The sequence below is a fragment of the Panicum hallii genome, chromosome 2, assembly GCF_002211085.1.
Source record: "Panicum hallii strain FIL2 chromosome 2, PHallii_v3.1, whole genome shotgun sequence".
NCBI classification, from domain to species: domain Eukaryota; kingdom Viridiplantae; phylum Streptophyta; class Magnoliopsida; order Poales; family Poaceae; genus Panicum; species Panicum hallii.
In genome coordinates, this window is record NC_038043.1 from 45,680,054 (window position 1) to 45,697,001 (window position 16,948).

Sequence of the window (16,948 nt, forward strand, 5' to 3'; positions counted from 1 at the left end):
GCCCGCTGGCTCTGGCTAATGGCTAGTGTGTCGCGTTCTGAAGGTCGCGGTGATGTTGCCAACCCGCTGCGGAGAGGTCGCCGGCAACATTAGTGAGAATCGATCGTCGATCAGGTGTGCGGATCAAGTCAGCAACCAACTAAGCACGCCATTTCATCACGGCAGGTGGCAGCTGACTCCGCTGCTGAAGCGTAGCAATGTGTTTACCATATCTCAGTTGCCCGAGGCTTCGATGAAGGTCACAACTGTAGCGGGAAGTGATGACCCGGTTCGAACATACGAAACACAAAGACATGTCATTCGAGTGGAAGATTGTCCTAACTTTATGTAGACTTAGAGGATGTGTTGATCCAAGTGTTAATATTCAAAGTGCTAAACTTTAGTACTAATTCATCCAAATAAAAGTGCTAATAGGGTGGACTAAACTTTATCTAAGACTTAAAAACTTTAGCAAAATTATATACTTATATTACGAGTACTAATAGGTAGTAAAGTTTAACACTCAACTTTAACCCATCTAGACGTGGCACGTAGGCTACTTGCTGCATTTTGATGGCATCACCTTAGCTCACATTTGGTTGACGCGGGGGATTAATTCATATTTTTCCGGCTAACAAGACACTGATGGAAAAATAAAAAGGGCCATATAATAGACTTTTGCAAACTTTCAAAGTAAGGATATCGATCCTCAAAACTTTTTAAGTGGTGCACTCTATATTCTTTTTAGGTCTGACGATGAATCGATGTTCTCACTTGTGAACCACTTAAAAGGTCGAAGAACCTTTTTTCTAAACTAAAAGGTTAAAGGATTTAGTTCCTCACTTGATCACTTTGAGAGATTTGTAGACTTAGGTGAGAGGCCAAGAAAAGTGTTTTAAAACCCTTAATACACTTTACCCATTCAACAAGCCAGCCTGGCCTTCGCCAAGAGAAATAGCTATCAAGGCTGATCAGTTCATCAGACTAATTAAGATAAAAATGAAGTTTAATTCAGTTTGGATTTATATATTTTTCTGAAGTATAATTTTGATTCAAACCAAACTCCCAACTCTGAAACACTTTATAGTCAAAATTCAGCTCAGCTAACTAACAAATTTGGACCCCGCAGCTCATACAAAGGGATTTGGGTGCCGACCCCACTGAAAAACATTCGTCCTTTGATTTCTTATCCAAACAAGGTAGTTTCTTTTATAAAACAATAAAAATTACAAAAACCTGCTGATAGGCGTACTACTTAACCATACCATGGGCCCACTAGCCAGTTAGTGGTAGTGTTGTAAGCGCATCCGGCCATTTCACGGGTCCACGACAGTGCTGGATAGAATCGGTCCACCACTCCCGTACCCCGACCACCTGAGAGGCCGTGCTCCCCTCGCCGCCGCCGCTGCCCCCGCCGGAGAAGATGGCCGAGAAGCCGGCCGGCCCCACCCCAAGGACGAGGACCCGAGGCGGCCTCGCGTCCTCGGCTCCCTCCTCCAGGTCTCCCTTCCCTCAATCTGCATTTCCACCGCCATTTCGTTTTGAATCTTTTTGAACTTCAGCTGTTCGTTCCTCGTTTCCTGATGCAGACGGCTGTCTTCGATATCGTACACCGCAACTCCAAATCACACCAAGAAGGTGCGGTTTTGCAAGCCCATATCGAAATATCTGCAACTTTCGCCGCGCTTTTCTAGCTTTTGGGATCAGGTGTTCGTTTTGTTGGTAGTTAGTGGGGTTCTTGTGTTCAAAGTTCGAATCTTTTTTATTTTGGGTACCAGGTAGTGATACAGAAGCTGTGGTGAGTGGGCACTGGGCAGTGCATTGATGAACTGGAGTGGGGAATTATCCTTCAATAGTGCCCATAGCGGTTACCAGAAATGCAGGCATGCTACTGTGGTACTACTGGTTGTTGCTGATCTCTCTACCAACATCTCCATGTGCAGGTGCCTGACCCCCCCAAGGCTGTAAGGCCAACCAGAGCCACGCCTGCCAAGAAGCGGCCGCAAGTGGATCAAGCACAGAAGCGGAGAGAAGAGGTTGCTGCTCTGCAGGAGCAAGTTAGTGGCCTGCAAAGGGAGTTGCTCGAGAAGGAAGAAGCTCTGAGATCCGCGGAGAACTTGATCAGCCGAACTAGTTCTGCGAATGAAGCCGTAGATGGGCTGAGGAGCCAGCTCTCCGAGAAGGAATTGCTGATCCAATGTGCTGGTTCGGAGCTGCATGGTACAAAGGTGAATTAGAATTTGTTCATTTTTTTTTGTGTTGCACTACATTCATTCAATATATTGTTGCCTTTGGAGCTCTTCCAGTCAAGAAAGCACCACCATAACTACTGCATTATTGTCTTTATAGTTTCAAGAAGGTTGTTTAGTACCTTGTTGTACAGTTTCAACATTTTTACTTTAAGTTATTGTAATTACTTTGATGGGACAGAATCAACAATTGTGATTTTCTTTTTGGCATTGTTCACTGTCGATAGTAGAAGACTATGCAGCGGAATTGAGGACTAATTTTAATAGTGATGCTGAAATTTTTTCCCATTAGATGTACACAATCTTTCATCTTTCATAAACCCATGATGATCCACAGCAGTTAGTCCAGCCTTGCATTATCACTTCATGATTCATGTTGAACTGCACTAAAGAAAGAAACTTATGGTGCTACAGTTTGAGGGTTTATCTATACTGTTGCAGTGTTGCCTGACATTCACAGTTGTTTCATGGGTTTAGCCATTCCATATTCAAAGAAGAAAAGGGCTCCATTCATAATTATATTCTTAGAAAAGACATGTTCCGTTAGTCATTAGATCATTTCTCTCCTTAAGCATCCTGCAGTGTCACCTGAATATTTATTGCTAAGTGACAGATTTAAAATAAGTGATCCTGTTATTCATGACCGAACACCTCTGTCCATTGAGATATGTAATATATTTGATGTTTTTCTGTCTTTTGTACTTGTGCGTGTTTCGGTCACACTATATATCGCCTGCATCTACATTCTCCAACATTTATTTATATGCTAGAACTAAAAGTGCTCACTGAAATCACATCTTTAATAGCAAAACTGTGGTAACAACTTGTGCAACATTTATGTATTGTAGATCATGCTAGCAGAGAAGCAGGCAGCAATAGAAAAGTTAGAGTGGCAGGCAAAGGTGTCAAATGAGAAGGTGGAAGAACTCCAAGTCGATGTAGCCTCAATGGATGCCGAAGTTTCTGCTCTCATGAAGTTGTTCAGGAAAATAACAGAGAATGACCGAGCCCCTTCTCCTAGGGATAGAACTGACGATTTATCTTTGGAATGTGAGCCAGTTCAACTTGATGTAAGTTTTCTTTCCCTTGCTGGTGTTCTGTTTCTGTCTTTAGCATAATACCAATTTTCTTTATTGTACTAGCGTACCGTAGGCTGGTTAAAGCTTGCACATATTTGTGTTTTCTTTCTAAATTCTTACATGCCGCTCCTATTGATATGCGGCAGGACGAGGTTGGTGATATTGACGCTGAGAAGATGGAGCAGGAAATCTCGGCCTATGTCTCGGCTCTAGCTGCTGCGAAAGAGAACCCTACCGATGAGTTCCTGGAAGCAGTAACCGAGGCAAGACTAAGACTTCAGGCCTTTGTACTCTGACCAGACTGAACCGCCGCGTAACCAAAGGAGCAACTTATTGATACCCCCTGCTGATCGGTGTATTTTGCCGGTGGCGCACGTCCCAGCTGATAGTGCTCGCTCAGGGCCTTGCATTGCAGAGGATTGGTGTCTGTGTTCTCTCATTCTGGATCTGATTGCCCGCCGCCTCTAAGCTTGCTGTAACCTGTAACGCTATGAACCGTGGTGTACGCGACTGAACCTCCTATAGATGGCATTGTGTACTTTTTTAGTAGTGAACTTATTACAAGATGGTTCGGCTCGTCTCGATGACCCAGAAGTTCTTGTTTTCTGTCGCCCATACTGCACATACAACTTGCAATCTGGCCTTTCGTTTCTCTATAAACAGTCTACTTCAATGGTAAACTGATTCTGATTCTGAGCAAGTACTAAATTTGGTCAATGCTTTAATACGAACACAAGTCGATACACAGGCTGAAGACCTGACAAACCAAATGAGGTACTTCCAACTTCCTCTGGTCACAAAAACCTTTTGGATATCAACGCAGGCTACGCAACCTCGCAGCCTTTCAAACGCAACTTCAACTATTCTTTTGATTGCATAATATTTGAAAAACATATAAGAACACACTTTTGTGAAACTACGGGGGTGTTTAGATTGCAAGTTTTTATAACATTTGGAATTTTTTGATACAGTAGCACTTTCGTTTGTATTTGACAAATTTTATCTAATTATGGACTAACTAGGCTTAAAAGATTCGTCTCGTGATGTACAATTAAACTGTGCAATTAGTTATTTTTTTTACATACATTTACTGCTCCATGCATGTGTCCTAAAATTGATGTGATGGAGAGAGAGTGTAAAAATTTGGAATTTGGAAGCGATCTAAACGGGGCCTACATTTAGATATCAATGCACTTTAAAGTTCAATTATATTATATTTTTTAAAATGCGGTTCTATGTTTCTGAGCGCGCGCGCCGCCTGATTCGACCAACATCCCAAAAGCGCCGATGCGAACGGAGCTCTGCGCGCCACCGCATGGCACGGTGCCAGGTGGTGGCACCTGCTGCCGTGCCAAAGATAGGGGCGCCACCTCCGTCTCTCTCGCCCCGCGTATAGTTGCACCGCGGTCAGTCGGTCACCGCCTCCGCATCACTCCGTCGAACTAACCACGGTCACACGCCCGCAGCTTCCCTTGCTCCGGCCGGTCGATTGAACAGCTAAGCCCCAAGAGACGTTGCGCCATGGCCCCCGCCCCCGCGCTCGCCGCAATTCTCCTCGCCGTCATTGCGACGGCTGTCGGCGTCCACGTGCAGGCGCCAGGCCCCTCGCCGGAGGCGTCGTCCGAGTCGTCGTCGCCGTCGCCGTCGAAGGCACCCGCCGGGGCACCTGATAATGCCGGTTCACTTCATACCATGGAGATGGATACCCTCTGGCGGCTGTCCCCCGCCAAGGCGCCGGCGCCGTACGGCGCTAACTCCCCTGCCACCGCTTCCCCGGAGGAAGAGGGGGCTGAGGGGCCGACCATGGCACCAGCCCCCGGCGCGAACGCCCCTGCCGAAGCCTCCCTGGAGGAGGAGGAGGAGGAGGAAGAAGAAAAGGAAGAAGAAGATGAGGAGGAGGAAGAAGAAGGAGAAGCGCCCGCGATGGCACCGGCCTTTTCGCCCTTCGGGATCGACGAGTCGCCGGAGGAAGACCCGGAGGAATACCCGGAATTCGAGGGGCCCTCTATAGCCGCTCCACCTCTGGACTACGCGCCAACCATGGCACCGGCCTATGCTCCCTTCTTCGCGATCAGCGAGTCGCCGGAGGAGGCCCCAGCCGGCGCCCCGGAGGCCGAGGCCACCAGCCCGTCCTCCGAGGAGATGGCCGCCGCCCCATCCTCCGGAGACTACGACGTGTTGGACGAGGAGGTGCTCGCGCCCGAGGGGGCGGCCGGCAGCGAGGCCTCGTCGGCCGGCCCGGACATCGAGGAAAGTCCGGCCAGCACGGCGACGGCCGTCTCCAAGGCCCCCGCGCCGGCTGCCGGCCCCTCGGCCGACGTCGAGGACAGCGGTGCGAGCACGATCGCCCCCACCCGCCGCAGCCTCGTGGCTGCCGTCGTCTTCGCGACCGTCTGCGCCGTGGCTGCTTCCTGATCAGGCTCCCGCGCGATCGACGGAGGCGCCTGGGGGTACGGTGGAGCTCGGGGGACGGACGGAGGGCACGCAGCCGTGCGCATGCGCGGCGAGCGATGCAGACGACGCATCTCAATTCTCATCTCGTGGGGGAACCGCGACGGCTGTGTTCGTTTGGGCGGTTCCTCCCGATCGGATCATGTCTGCTTTGCAAGAGCGTCATGCGTGTGCTGATTCAGTGATTTGCTCCAAACGAGGGCACGTAAACGAGATTTGGTCATTTGTACCTCGAGCATGGATGGATGAGTATATACCAGTGAGAATGGATTTGCATCTGTGGTTCTGTTCTATGTCGCATTTAACAACGATCTTTTTTTTTTGAGAATCGCATTTAACAATGACCATGCGATGTGAAAGTTGCCTAGAACAGAGGGGAGGAGAGACACACTGCGCAATGCCTCATATTTGCATGGGTCATGTATGGGCCTCCGGTAACCTCAGCAACAGCAGGACTCCAGCTTTCCATAAAAGGGCTGGACCGGAGAGGTCATTGGTCAAAGGGCCTCCTCCCTCCGGTATCTAGGCCGATACTACCTGCTAAAGGGCCGCAAGGAACCATGGAGCCACGTGACTGGACCATGGAACCGTGTGCAGCTACGTGCGCTAACGACTGTTACCGACCGCTGGAAAACTGCGATGAGCGATGTTAATTTTTACGAGCAGGATTCTGTCCCAGGCAGCCCACGGCGTGGCGCTCGTCGTCGCCTGCAAGTTTCCACCGCCGCTGCCGAAGCATCTCGGATCTCGAGTGTTTGTCCTTGTCCAGTTGTCCTACGCTGCACAGCGGCCACCTCCTCACAGTGAACTAGTATTGCACCTGTTTGGTTCTTTCGTTTCCTCCCTCTAAAGTTTAGATCCGTCACATCAAAGAGAATCTTGCTATTTAGAAGTATTAAATAAAATCTGTTTATAAAACTTTTTACATAGATGGGTGCTAATTCGCGAGACAAATTTAATGAGCCTAATTAATCCATAATTTGCTACAGTGATGCTACAGTAATCATCCGCTAATTATAGACTAATATACCTCATTAGATTCGTCTCGTGAATTAGCCCTGAGGTTCTGCAATTAGCTTTGTAATTAGACTTTATTTAATATTTCTAAATGATAAGATTCTCTTTGATGTGACACCTCTAAACTTTAGACCATAGTAAACCAACGCACCCAAATTTAATCATATTACATCAAAAGAAAATCTTACTATTTAAAAATATTAATAAAATCTATTTGTCACATCGTACCAGAATCTTTATATTATTAAGAAGTATTAGTGCACCCTAAAGTACCATGTCGCGGGACCATCCTGCTTCCTGCGGAGGACCCTGTCCGTCCCATCCAGACCGACATGGCAGGGCATGGCGAGCACGTCACGTACTCTCCTCCGCCGCCGCCGCCGCCCGCGGCCGGCCTGGAGCGGGCACCGTTCCGATTCCACCTCGCGGTGATTCGCTCCAGTTCCTGACCCCGAGCGTCACTGTTACTGCATCTGCTTTGCTTGCCTGCGGAGGCATGGCTGGCTTTCCGCAGCCTTTGACAGCCCGCCGCCGTAGCCCGTAGGCGTGCGTCTAATCATGGCCCTCCCGGCTCGCGCGCGGCAGGCCATGGCCGGTGGGGCACGCCGGAAGCTCGGGGCCATTTGCATGAGCGCGGTTATTCATCACTTCAAGCGAACCGTCACCTGAAGCGCACGGGTTCCAGGATAGTCACCAGATATTATTTTGGGTCGGTATTTTGGATCGGTCCGTTTGCTAGTTATGACTGTTGTGTATGTTGCGAGCTAAATATGAAAGAATATGTATATATATATGCATAATTAGATAAAAGTGCTGGTGTCATTTGTATGCATGCAAATTCAAAACTAAAAAAACTACACTATTAAACCGAGCATCCAAATTAAATTTAGATTGCATCATTATCTTTCTTATGACAAGATCTTCAAAATAAAACTATATTTAACTATGTTTGCACGATATTTTTTAAAAATACATTTTTAGTACTAAATAATTAATTTCCGCTAGTGGGAACAAATATTTTAACAACACCAATAAATAATTATTTCTACGAACAAAAAATAATGTACTACGAATAAAAATATTAAACATGGCGAACATTTGATTGTATAGAATAATAATGGAAAATGAATATTGCGCACAAATGAATCAACATCACCGAACAAATTTAATCTACAAGCGAACAATATGGGTATACCAAGAAGTTATAAAAGTAGTCCCTGTAAACCAACCCCCTAAAGCGAAATAAGCACAAGGAAAGAGCAGCCCGGCAAGGAAACTCAATAAAGTGGTTAGGCATGTCTGCTGGTTGGTAGTGAGAGGACTCTTGTACCCGCAAAAAAAAGGGCGCTGCTGAAAGCAATCCCTTCGATCGACCATCCCTTGCTTGACGAGCAGCTCTTTCTATTCACTTGACAAAGCCGCTGTCAACGAGTCATCAAAGGCGACAGATTGGTTATATTCGGATTCATTTGCTTTTTCTTTTTTTTTTTGTTGTGAGAGGTCTGAGTCCACAGCTGGGCCTAGCACACCATAGACTTATGATAATCCTGCTTACCAAAAAAACTCCTTCCTAATTCGTGTATGCGCAATTGCAATTGGCTCATATAGACCTACCTTGTTTTGAACGGTAACCTCTTAAAGCTCAGGACTAGAAGAGCTACTCGCTCTGTAGTGTTGTCACACAAGATAAGCCCGCCGCCCGCCTGTTGGCCGGGCGAATCGAAGTTATCTTCCGGTCGCCTCTGACCATCAAATTAAATGTGAATATCCCGTCCTCCTCTCTTTGAAATAAGGGGCGCTTCCGGTTCTATGCGTGCTTCAAACAATTTTGTCTTGCAGAAACAATTAGGGGATTTCAACTAATCCTTTCCGGAGAATTAGACGGCCTACATTTTTCTTTAGTGAGATTGAATATTTATATGCAAAAAGAAGATCACTTCTCATATTTGGTCTGTGGGCTACCACTCTTAATCTTTCTTATCTTACTCTTTCCACTAACGTTAGGGGCGATTACTAGCGATTCCTGCTTCATGCAGGTGAGTTGCAGCCTGCAATCCGAACTGAGGCCGGAGGGGGAGTACAAGAAGGCGGACATCTGGCTGCTATCAGTCGGCTGGCGAGCCTAACCCTACGGGGTCAGGAGGCCGATACTGTAGTAGTCGCTCCCTGCTATGATCCCTGAGCAATTCAACACGCGCATTGTTTGAAAGGATAGATAGATGGCTTAGAGTAAGCCCGATCTCCGCGGAATAGATAAGAATCCAAATCCATGTCTGGGGAGGGTAAAGAGCATCCAACGCAAAGCGACCTTTCATTCCCTTGTTTCGTCGTGGCACACCCCCCCCACCACCACCACCACAAGCACCCCCAAGCGAAGGGGAGACCAGAAAATGCCTTTCGTTTTCCCTCCTTCAGGAGCCCAAGCCGCCTTCCTTAACAAACCCTCGAGCCTCCTTCGCGCCGCCATTGTCGAATCCTACTCAGCAATTGTCGAATCCTACTCAGCCAAAAAAGGGGGTACTTATGTATGGCAGAATGGGCCAACTTGATCTTTCATAATAAAGAGATAGACGGAACTGTTATGCTGAACTTCAAAAACCGATGCTAGCGGGGCTTGTTGAGACCGTAGATCGCTTTGCGTAAAGGACAGACAAGAGAAGAAGTCAGAAGGGTAGGTTCTCTTTCATCCGTCTTTTCTAGGTGCGCATCTCTATCTACTAAAAGTAGGGGTGGTTGCCATAGATAGATTGGGTCATTCGTAACTTGAGCAATAACTGATGCTACTACAGCAATAACGGAAATAACCGATGCTACTCCCAGTTGGTTCGCGCCTTGACAACGTTCATTCAAAGAAAGGAAGAGGAAGCATAAACTCACTCATTTGATTTCCTAATATTAATCAAATTAGCATATTTCTTACTTTAGAAAGAAAGGTTTAAAAACCTAAGCCCCCTTGAGGGGGTTTGGGGGTAGGCGGTAGTTCTTCCATTCCGCAAAGTAGTAGGTTGATCAACACCGAAGATCAAAATAGCGATTCTTCTTTGAGAGGAATCCAAGAGAAACAACAGGAACAAAACATTCTTTCAAAAAGCCCAGTCACGTGGTCGCGAACCCCCCTCCAAAACAAGTGGAATGGTTGATCAACTCGCTATTTTGATCTTCGGTGTTGATCAACCTACTACTTTACGGAATGGAAGAACTACCGCCTACCCCCAAACCCCCTCAAGGGGGCTTTATAGTCTATCTCTTTCCATATATGGAAAGTCAAGAAATTCTCATCGAAACATTGAGAAATTGTGCATATAGAAAACTCTAAAGAAAGAAAAAAGGAGACCTCCATCATTATATATTGAACGGAGGAAAAATCCTCTGTAACGGTTGGTCGGAGCAGACACGTATCGGGTAGCAAGGCAAGCGGGTCAAATAGTTAGGGCAGCCAGAGAGGCAAGAGCAGGAAGCAAGCAAGCCGGTAACCTAACCATTCTTCCCAACCCTGATACCAATCAGGAAAGGGCTAATTTCTCACAAAGTTTTTCTATTGTTGATTCCTATTTCGAGGTGTAGGGGGTGGATCGAAGCGATTGCAGTGAAAAAAACGAAGCACTTCGTCTATTGGCATTGTGGAAAGGATCGAATATGACCCTAATCATTCTTCTCGGGGCTATGATTTATATATATATAAAGGATTCTATATAATCCTGACATCTACAGTGAAAGGAAAGGTTGGTATTGCCGAAACCGAGGATTCGTCTGGGGTTGGTTAAACCCTTCCTAGAAAAATAGGTTCCTTCCTTTGGAGGTTGACTTTTTATCCCCCTAACCTAATTTTGATTCTATGGCCTCTCCCAGTCTCGACGATTCGCGAGAAAATAACTATTATTCTTTTAAGTTAACTATTATTTGAAGTTAGCCGCCATGGTGAAATTGGTAGACACTTAAGGGCGGATAGACCGTCCACCCAGTGCCGCTGCCCACTTCTACTAAGGCTGAGCTTAATAGGAGCAAGAGACTGTGAAGATGGTATAACAATACGCTATGATGACAATGCAGCAGTTATCATTGATCAAAAAGGAAATCCAAAAGCATTGTCAACTTTGATTCTCTTAGCCCTTTTCCAGATTGGATCCTCACTTTACTTTTATCGTAGATAATAAAGAAGAGAGCCTGTCGATAGCTCAAGTGCAGAATTCCATACTCGATCTCATAGATCCCTATAGAATTTTGTGGAAAGCCGTATTCGATGAAAGTCGACGATCGAGATGTATGGATCCATGTGTCTACATACCTAGATTCTGTTCATGGATTAACGAAAATGTGCAAGAGCTCTATTTGCCTCTGCCAACAATAGAAAGTCGTATCCTTTCTATTTTGCTTCGCACCCTTTTTCTTTTCTTCTTTTCGTGCTTAAAATAATATCTTTCAGACGACATTCCGCTGGAACAGCTATGTACGTTTTCGATTTTCTATTCACTCATGATTGGGCCTGACCTGGTCGACCCGGTCTCAGTTGGAGATAGGATTGCACGTGTTTACGGATTGAACGAGATTCAAGCAGGAGAAATGGTGGAATTTGCCAGCGGTGTGAAAGGAATAGCCTAGCCACCACAATAAGAAAGAAGCAAGCGAAACAGCTAAAAGCGCTCGCTTCGCCGCGCCGGATTTTCACAGGTTAGGCTTAATCTACCCAATTGAAAATCTCTTCATGGGGCACTCGCATAAAAACGTCGGGCTGGCTGCTCTTTATTGTAGGGCTGGGCAGGGCTTGGAGGGAACTAATCTGAGCACTCAACATTGTGAGAGACAGAAGGTATTATTAAATAGAATCAGATCTTTGACGATCCAGTATTAGCTAGTAAGTGTATGGACACTACCTCCTTCTGTGCTGCTCGCTCTTGCACACGAACAGCAGCTTCTCCGAGACCTCACCACCGCGGAGCGCCTTACTCTTCCTGCTGCGAAGTTACTATTGATCCATTCCTTTCCTATACCGCCCCAAAAGAAGTTGGTGGAAGGTACGGAATTTCTCGGCTGAAGGTCAGAAAGAAAGTAATCGCTAGTGCTCTCGGTTCCAGCAACGAGTCGTCAATGGCAATGCGCTTCATACGAGAAGAACATGGGGTTGGCGCAAACATAAGTGGCACTTACATTGTCACAAGCTAAGGCCCCTAAATGACTGCTCAGTGATAAAGGAGATGGGGGTGCAAAGACAGCCAGGATGTTTGCCTAGAAGCAACGCTCTTCATTTTATAGGATCTCTCATTCGTCAAAATGGCCGTTCCTTCTTTTTAAAGACTAATCATTTCGTACAAGGTTGTGATCTTATTTTAGGCATTGACTGGTTGTCAAGTTTATAGATAGATCCTTTGAGAAATTTCTATTGATCCGCTTTCAAGATCTATGAACAAGAGTGAAAAAAAATATCCATGTAAAAAAAAGAGATGAATAGATAGAGCTGAGCCGATAGCAGGACTGGGTACGATGATGGGGCGAGATAGGGAAAAAAACCTTCGGGGACTGGTGCGGATCACGTTCTACTACCTCCAGTCCGTGGTTCGAACTCCCGTAGTGGTCCTTGCTTTTCTTTTTGAAAGCTCCGCGGGGCCAATTTTTCGTACTTGCTCAGTGTGCCCCGGGACAAAGGGTCGTGATCTCGCGAGGGTAAGCTAACTCCAAAAACCCGTCCTCAGTTCGGATTGCAGGCTGCAACTTGTCTGCATGAAGCAGGAATCGCTAGTAATCGCCGATCAGCCATACGGCGGTGAATCCGTTCCCGGGCCTTATTTGAAGAGACCTGGTTATTTGAAGCTTTATAAAATAATAGTGAAAAGGGTTATTTGGATTCCTCGGAAACCCCCGCCTAAATCACCATTCAAAATTTTGCACGGAAGGTATTTGCACCATCACCATCTTCGAATACAGTGTTTTCTACGGTAGCCCCATGGATAGCGCATAGGTGATTGGTCGGTACTCCCCTCTGCCAACCCACGAGCTAAAGGAAAAGGAAAGAGGTGAAGGAAGTCGCTCCCATTCCTACTCAAGGGGCGCTCTTCCCCCGAAAGCCACGGTTAGGAGGGAAAGTGAATATGGTAAAAGATACCAAGAGTAGGTTCTCAGAATAATTTTTAGGCGTCTTTTCTTTGAACAAAAAAATCTAGAAAGAAAATTGGATGGATCTTCCACCTATGCTATGAGCCCAGGGTCTTATAACAATCGCATTGAATTACCATTGACATAGCTTATTTGGTTAATAGTTAATCGTTTTTGTTACAGAAAAATATATGAATTAATTAAATTAATTCAACTGGAGGTTGGCATGATGAACCAAGAAATCTCCAGGTCCTATTGTTAAGAAAAGCGAATTACTATTTCATTCCATTAAAAATAACAAGCCAATTCTGTTTGTAAGAAGAAATAGAGGCTCTAACTTGACTAAATACGAGAAATTAGGGGTGGCTGGTTTTTAGATTTAATTACTCCTTGCATGCCCGCCCAGCTCACTACTTCATCTTACCTTGGGTACATTACAACAAATCTTCTTTTTCTGCAGCATTGCTTCTATGATCTTAGGAGCACTAGCCGTAAACGATGGATACTAGGTGCTGTGCGACTCGACCCGTGCAGTGCTGTAGCTAACGCGTTAAGTATCCCGCGGTTGAAAGTTCTTTCTAGTCGAAGTTGAGGAGCCCAAAAACCCTCGATGAATCAAGGGAATTTTAAGAGAATATCATGACTGTTAGTTAGTATGAACAGGCCAGGCACTGCAAGCCAGAAAGCTCCCCACATTTAGCATTGCGAATAAATTAGTTACACGCAGAAAAATAATTTTACGTGAAGAATAAATACATCTACATCATAAAAAAATATTCTTATAAGCATATATACACGTGCTAAACAAATTAGCATATAAAAAAAATAAATCATTTCATACAGCAATTTATGAATCTACAATACAAATAAATTAGTACACAATGAGTATGACTCACTTTTAAATGTGAACAAGTAATTTTGTATTATAATTTATCATTCTTCATTGCTGAAAGGACCTTAAGATGCCTAGAGAGGGGGTGAATAGGCTAATCTGCAACTTAAAAATACTTTGAACACGGTTAGTAACACAGATATCCGGATACTCCGGATATTGAGTCCGGAGTTTCCGGAGATAGTGTCCGGACTATCCGGGTATGAAACAAACTATACAAAAACAAAGATAATGATGCTCTAAATTAGATCCAGTAAATTTAGAGGAACTAGTGGTACCTTTGGAGTGTTTCTCACCAATTGTCTTACTCCTGAGACTTGTGTAATAGTAGATCGCCCTCAAACCCTAAAAATTTAGTCTCACAAGCAAACAACCACAAAACAAGCTAGAATTGCAAGAATGACATAGAATTTATTTCCCGAAGTTCACTTCCAAAGGAGCTACGTCTCCGTTGAGGAAGAATTCAAGAGACGGTGCTCAAGAACCCCTATGCTCCTCTCCCAAGGGTGAGACCAACGCTCAAACCCAAGGGTCACTTACTATGAATTCCTTGGAAAGGAATAATGATTACAAACTTGCTGTGATGCTCACAACTCAATCACGCAATCACAAGTGACGCCTAGCCGTATAGGAGCTTGAAGCTCCAAGAGTAATAAACTAGAATCCACGGGCTAGACTTGGGTGATGTGCTCAAGAGATGGAATCAAGACTTACTTGCACAATCTTAGCTCTTGCAACAATCTCACTTCAATCCGCTAAGAGAATCACTCAAGAATGGAGCAAATGGGGAGTGAGAGGGCTCTCTTTAGCTTTTAGGCTGTTCTGGTCGAAAATGAGCAAGATCAAGGGAATGAGAGGGGGTATGGGGGTATTTATACCCCCTCACCCAGAAACTAGCCGTTGGGAGAGCGATAACCGGAAACTCTGGGTATATGTCCGGATATTCTCCGGACATGGGTGTCCGGAGACTCCGGACCAGAGTGTTTTGCGGACCGGTAACAGTAACCCGGAGACTCCGGGTATACGTCCGGATACTCCGGACACTCTGTCCGGACATTCCGGACTGGAACCCGGACACTCTGGGTTAGATAGTGAATTTCACATTTAGTCCCTTTTTAAGTGGTAGGATTGCCTCTTATGGTTTTTGTAGGTTCTCTTGAGCACAGCTACCATGTCTACGCTTGAGGATTAAAGTTCCTCTTGATAGTACGGCGTTCCTGTACTCAATTTCAAAAATAAAATCTAGTCTTTTAGTACACTTGAGAACGCCGCTTTTCATATCCTTTTTTAGGGTTCATGCTTCGCTATATGCTTTGCTCAGTCACCCCTTAGCACCTGCACACATGCTTGATAACACGATTAAATATACATGTGCTTTGTCATTTATCACCAAAACCCACTTAGGAGACTAGATGTCTTTCAATTGCGAATAAGTAGTTTACATGGCTGATAATCCAATCAAATATATATATCTAATAACATGCAAATCATAAAAATGAATACTAATCATACAAATTATGAAAAAGAAGTAGAAACTAGTTTAAAAAACAAAAGAAAAATCAAGATAAGAATATAAAAGGAAAATAAGTATAAGTACAAGGAGAAAGGAAAAATATTTTATATATGCAGGCTTAGAAGAAAAAATAAAAAATAGAAAAATAAAAAGAAAACAATGAAGGAAAGGAATAAAAGGAATAAAGAAAACGAAAGAGAAGAAAAAACTGCTCCGATGACCGAGCATAGGCTGCATGCGTGCATGCATAATATAGTCAACAGCCATCTACCGAATCAATAGCATGCATGCTAAATGAAGAGAAATCTATGGAATCAATAGCACGTAGCATACATGCATGCATAATAATCAGGAGCCATCTACGGAATGACGGGGAGCGAGCCGTTGTGTAGGTGTGAAAGAAAATGTACTTGTGGGCCAAAACAGTCTATTGGGTTGAATTAGAGCTAATCCTCCGGAGAAATTTTTTCTTCAGGTGATGGATATAAGATTGGTAGCCTAGGCGATGTAGAGCCTCCCCGAATTTGCATTGGACTACTGAGCCAAATTGCATGGCCACGATGGCCCCTCACGGCCTCACGTGCTTGTTCCCTTTGTCCACAAAAGGTTTTTCGTCCATAAAAGGTTTTTCGATAAGTCAAGCAGTTTGAATTTTGACTAAAATTATATAAGAAAATAATAACATTCATAATACAAAATAAATACCATTAGATTAGTTATAAAATATATTTTATAATAAGTTTATTTGGAGATATAAGCGCTAATACTATTTACTGTAATTTTATCAAATTTGAACTCGTTTTGACCGGTACGGATTCTATAATTATATTTTTTCTTAGACGGAAGGAGTACTCCGTGGCAACTGGAGGCCGGCACGGCCGACGGATGGGACGATCGGGCCGTCGCTGTTCGCCCCAAGACCACATCCGCCTGGCTGGCTGGGTCCGCCGTGCACGGAGGCCCGAGGCAGCATCGGATCCGGGGCTTTTTGGGCTTTAGCTAGCGGCTCAGCTTAGAGCTTACCCCGGCGCGGGGGGATCCGGCGGAAAGCGACGCCGGCACGTGCACTTTGCACCGCCCAGCGGCCCTGCATTTCTGCTGCCGACCGAACTGGGCTGGCGCCACCCGGTGCGCACAAGATTTTTCAAAACAAGAGACGTACGTCCGGTCCGGCTGAGACCTGAAAGCCCGACGTTTCGTTAAGACGGCACGCCGGCAACACGCTTACATACAATTAGCGAGAAGGTACACACAGCACATGCGTGCCGAGCTGAACTGCTGAAGTGACTGGATGCAATACAGGTAGCTTCTCTCTGCTGTGTTGCACGCCAACTGTAAGTTCGGTGACGGTCGGGCCGTCGGTGGCAGTTAGTTGAGAAAAGCCCCTGGACCAGATGTAGACGATCTTTTGACGCCATGCGATGCGATGACGAACGACGGATGCCTCGGTCTTCGTCTCCCTAGCCGCGACCTCCCTCCACGCTACGCTACCTTAGCAAAAAGCAGTCTCCCATCAGGTAAAAAGCGCCTTCCAAAGCACAGTCTGGAGGCGGCAGTGGTAAACACGGTCAGGACGCTTGCTGGTGAAAGTGAAAGTAAGATCTGGGGCATGAGCAGCTAACAAACTGTTTGCCCACAATACCCCTGCGGCCCTGTCCCCGGGCAAATCATTGCCAGCGCC

General features: G+C 45.5%; 2 protein-coding genes across 2 annotated transcripts; both read left to right on the forward strand.

Annotated features, from left to right (window-relative positions):
- The first annotated feature begins 1,300 nt into the window (after positions 1-1,300).
- LOC112882126 (protein MICROTUBULE BINDING PROTEIN 2C-like) lies at positions 1,301-3,891 on the forward strand. The gene is made up of 5 exons (XM_025947116.1): positions 1,301-1,479; positions 1,569-1,617; positions 1,923-2,207; positions 3,077-3,298; positions 3,454-3,891. The coding sequence occupies exons 1-5, from the start codon at positions 1,403-1,405 to the stop codon at positions 3,601-3,603; spliced, it is 783 nt and encodes a 260-aa protein (XP_025802901.1). The 5' UTR covers positions 1,301-1,402; the 3' UTR covers positions 3,604-3,891.
- A 1,339-nt stretch (positions 3,892-5,230) lies between these two features.
- LOC112881120 (skin secretory protein xP2-like) lies at positions 5,231-5,722 on the forward strand. The gene has a single exon (XM_025945822.1). It carries the CDS (start codon positions 5,231-5,233, stop codon positions 5,720-5,722), a length of 492 nt encoding a protein of 163 aa, XP_025801607.1.
- Positions 5,723-16,948: the final 11,226 nt, after the last annotated feature.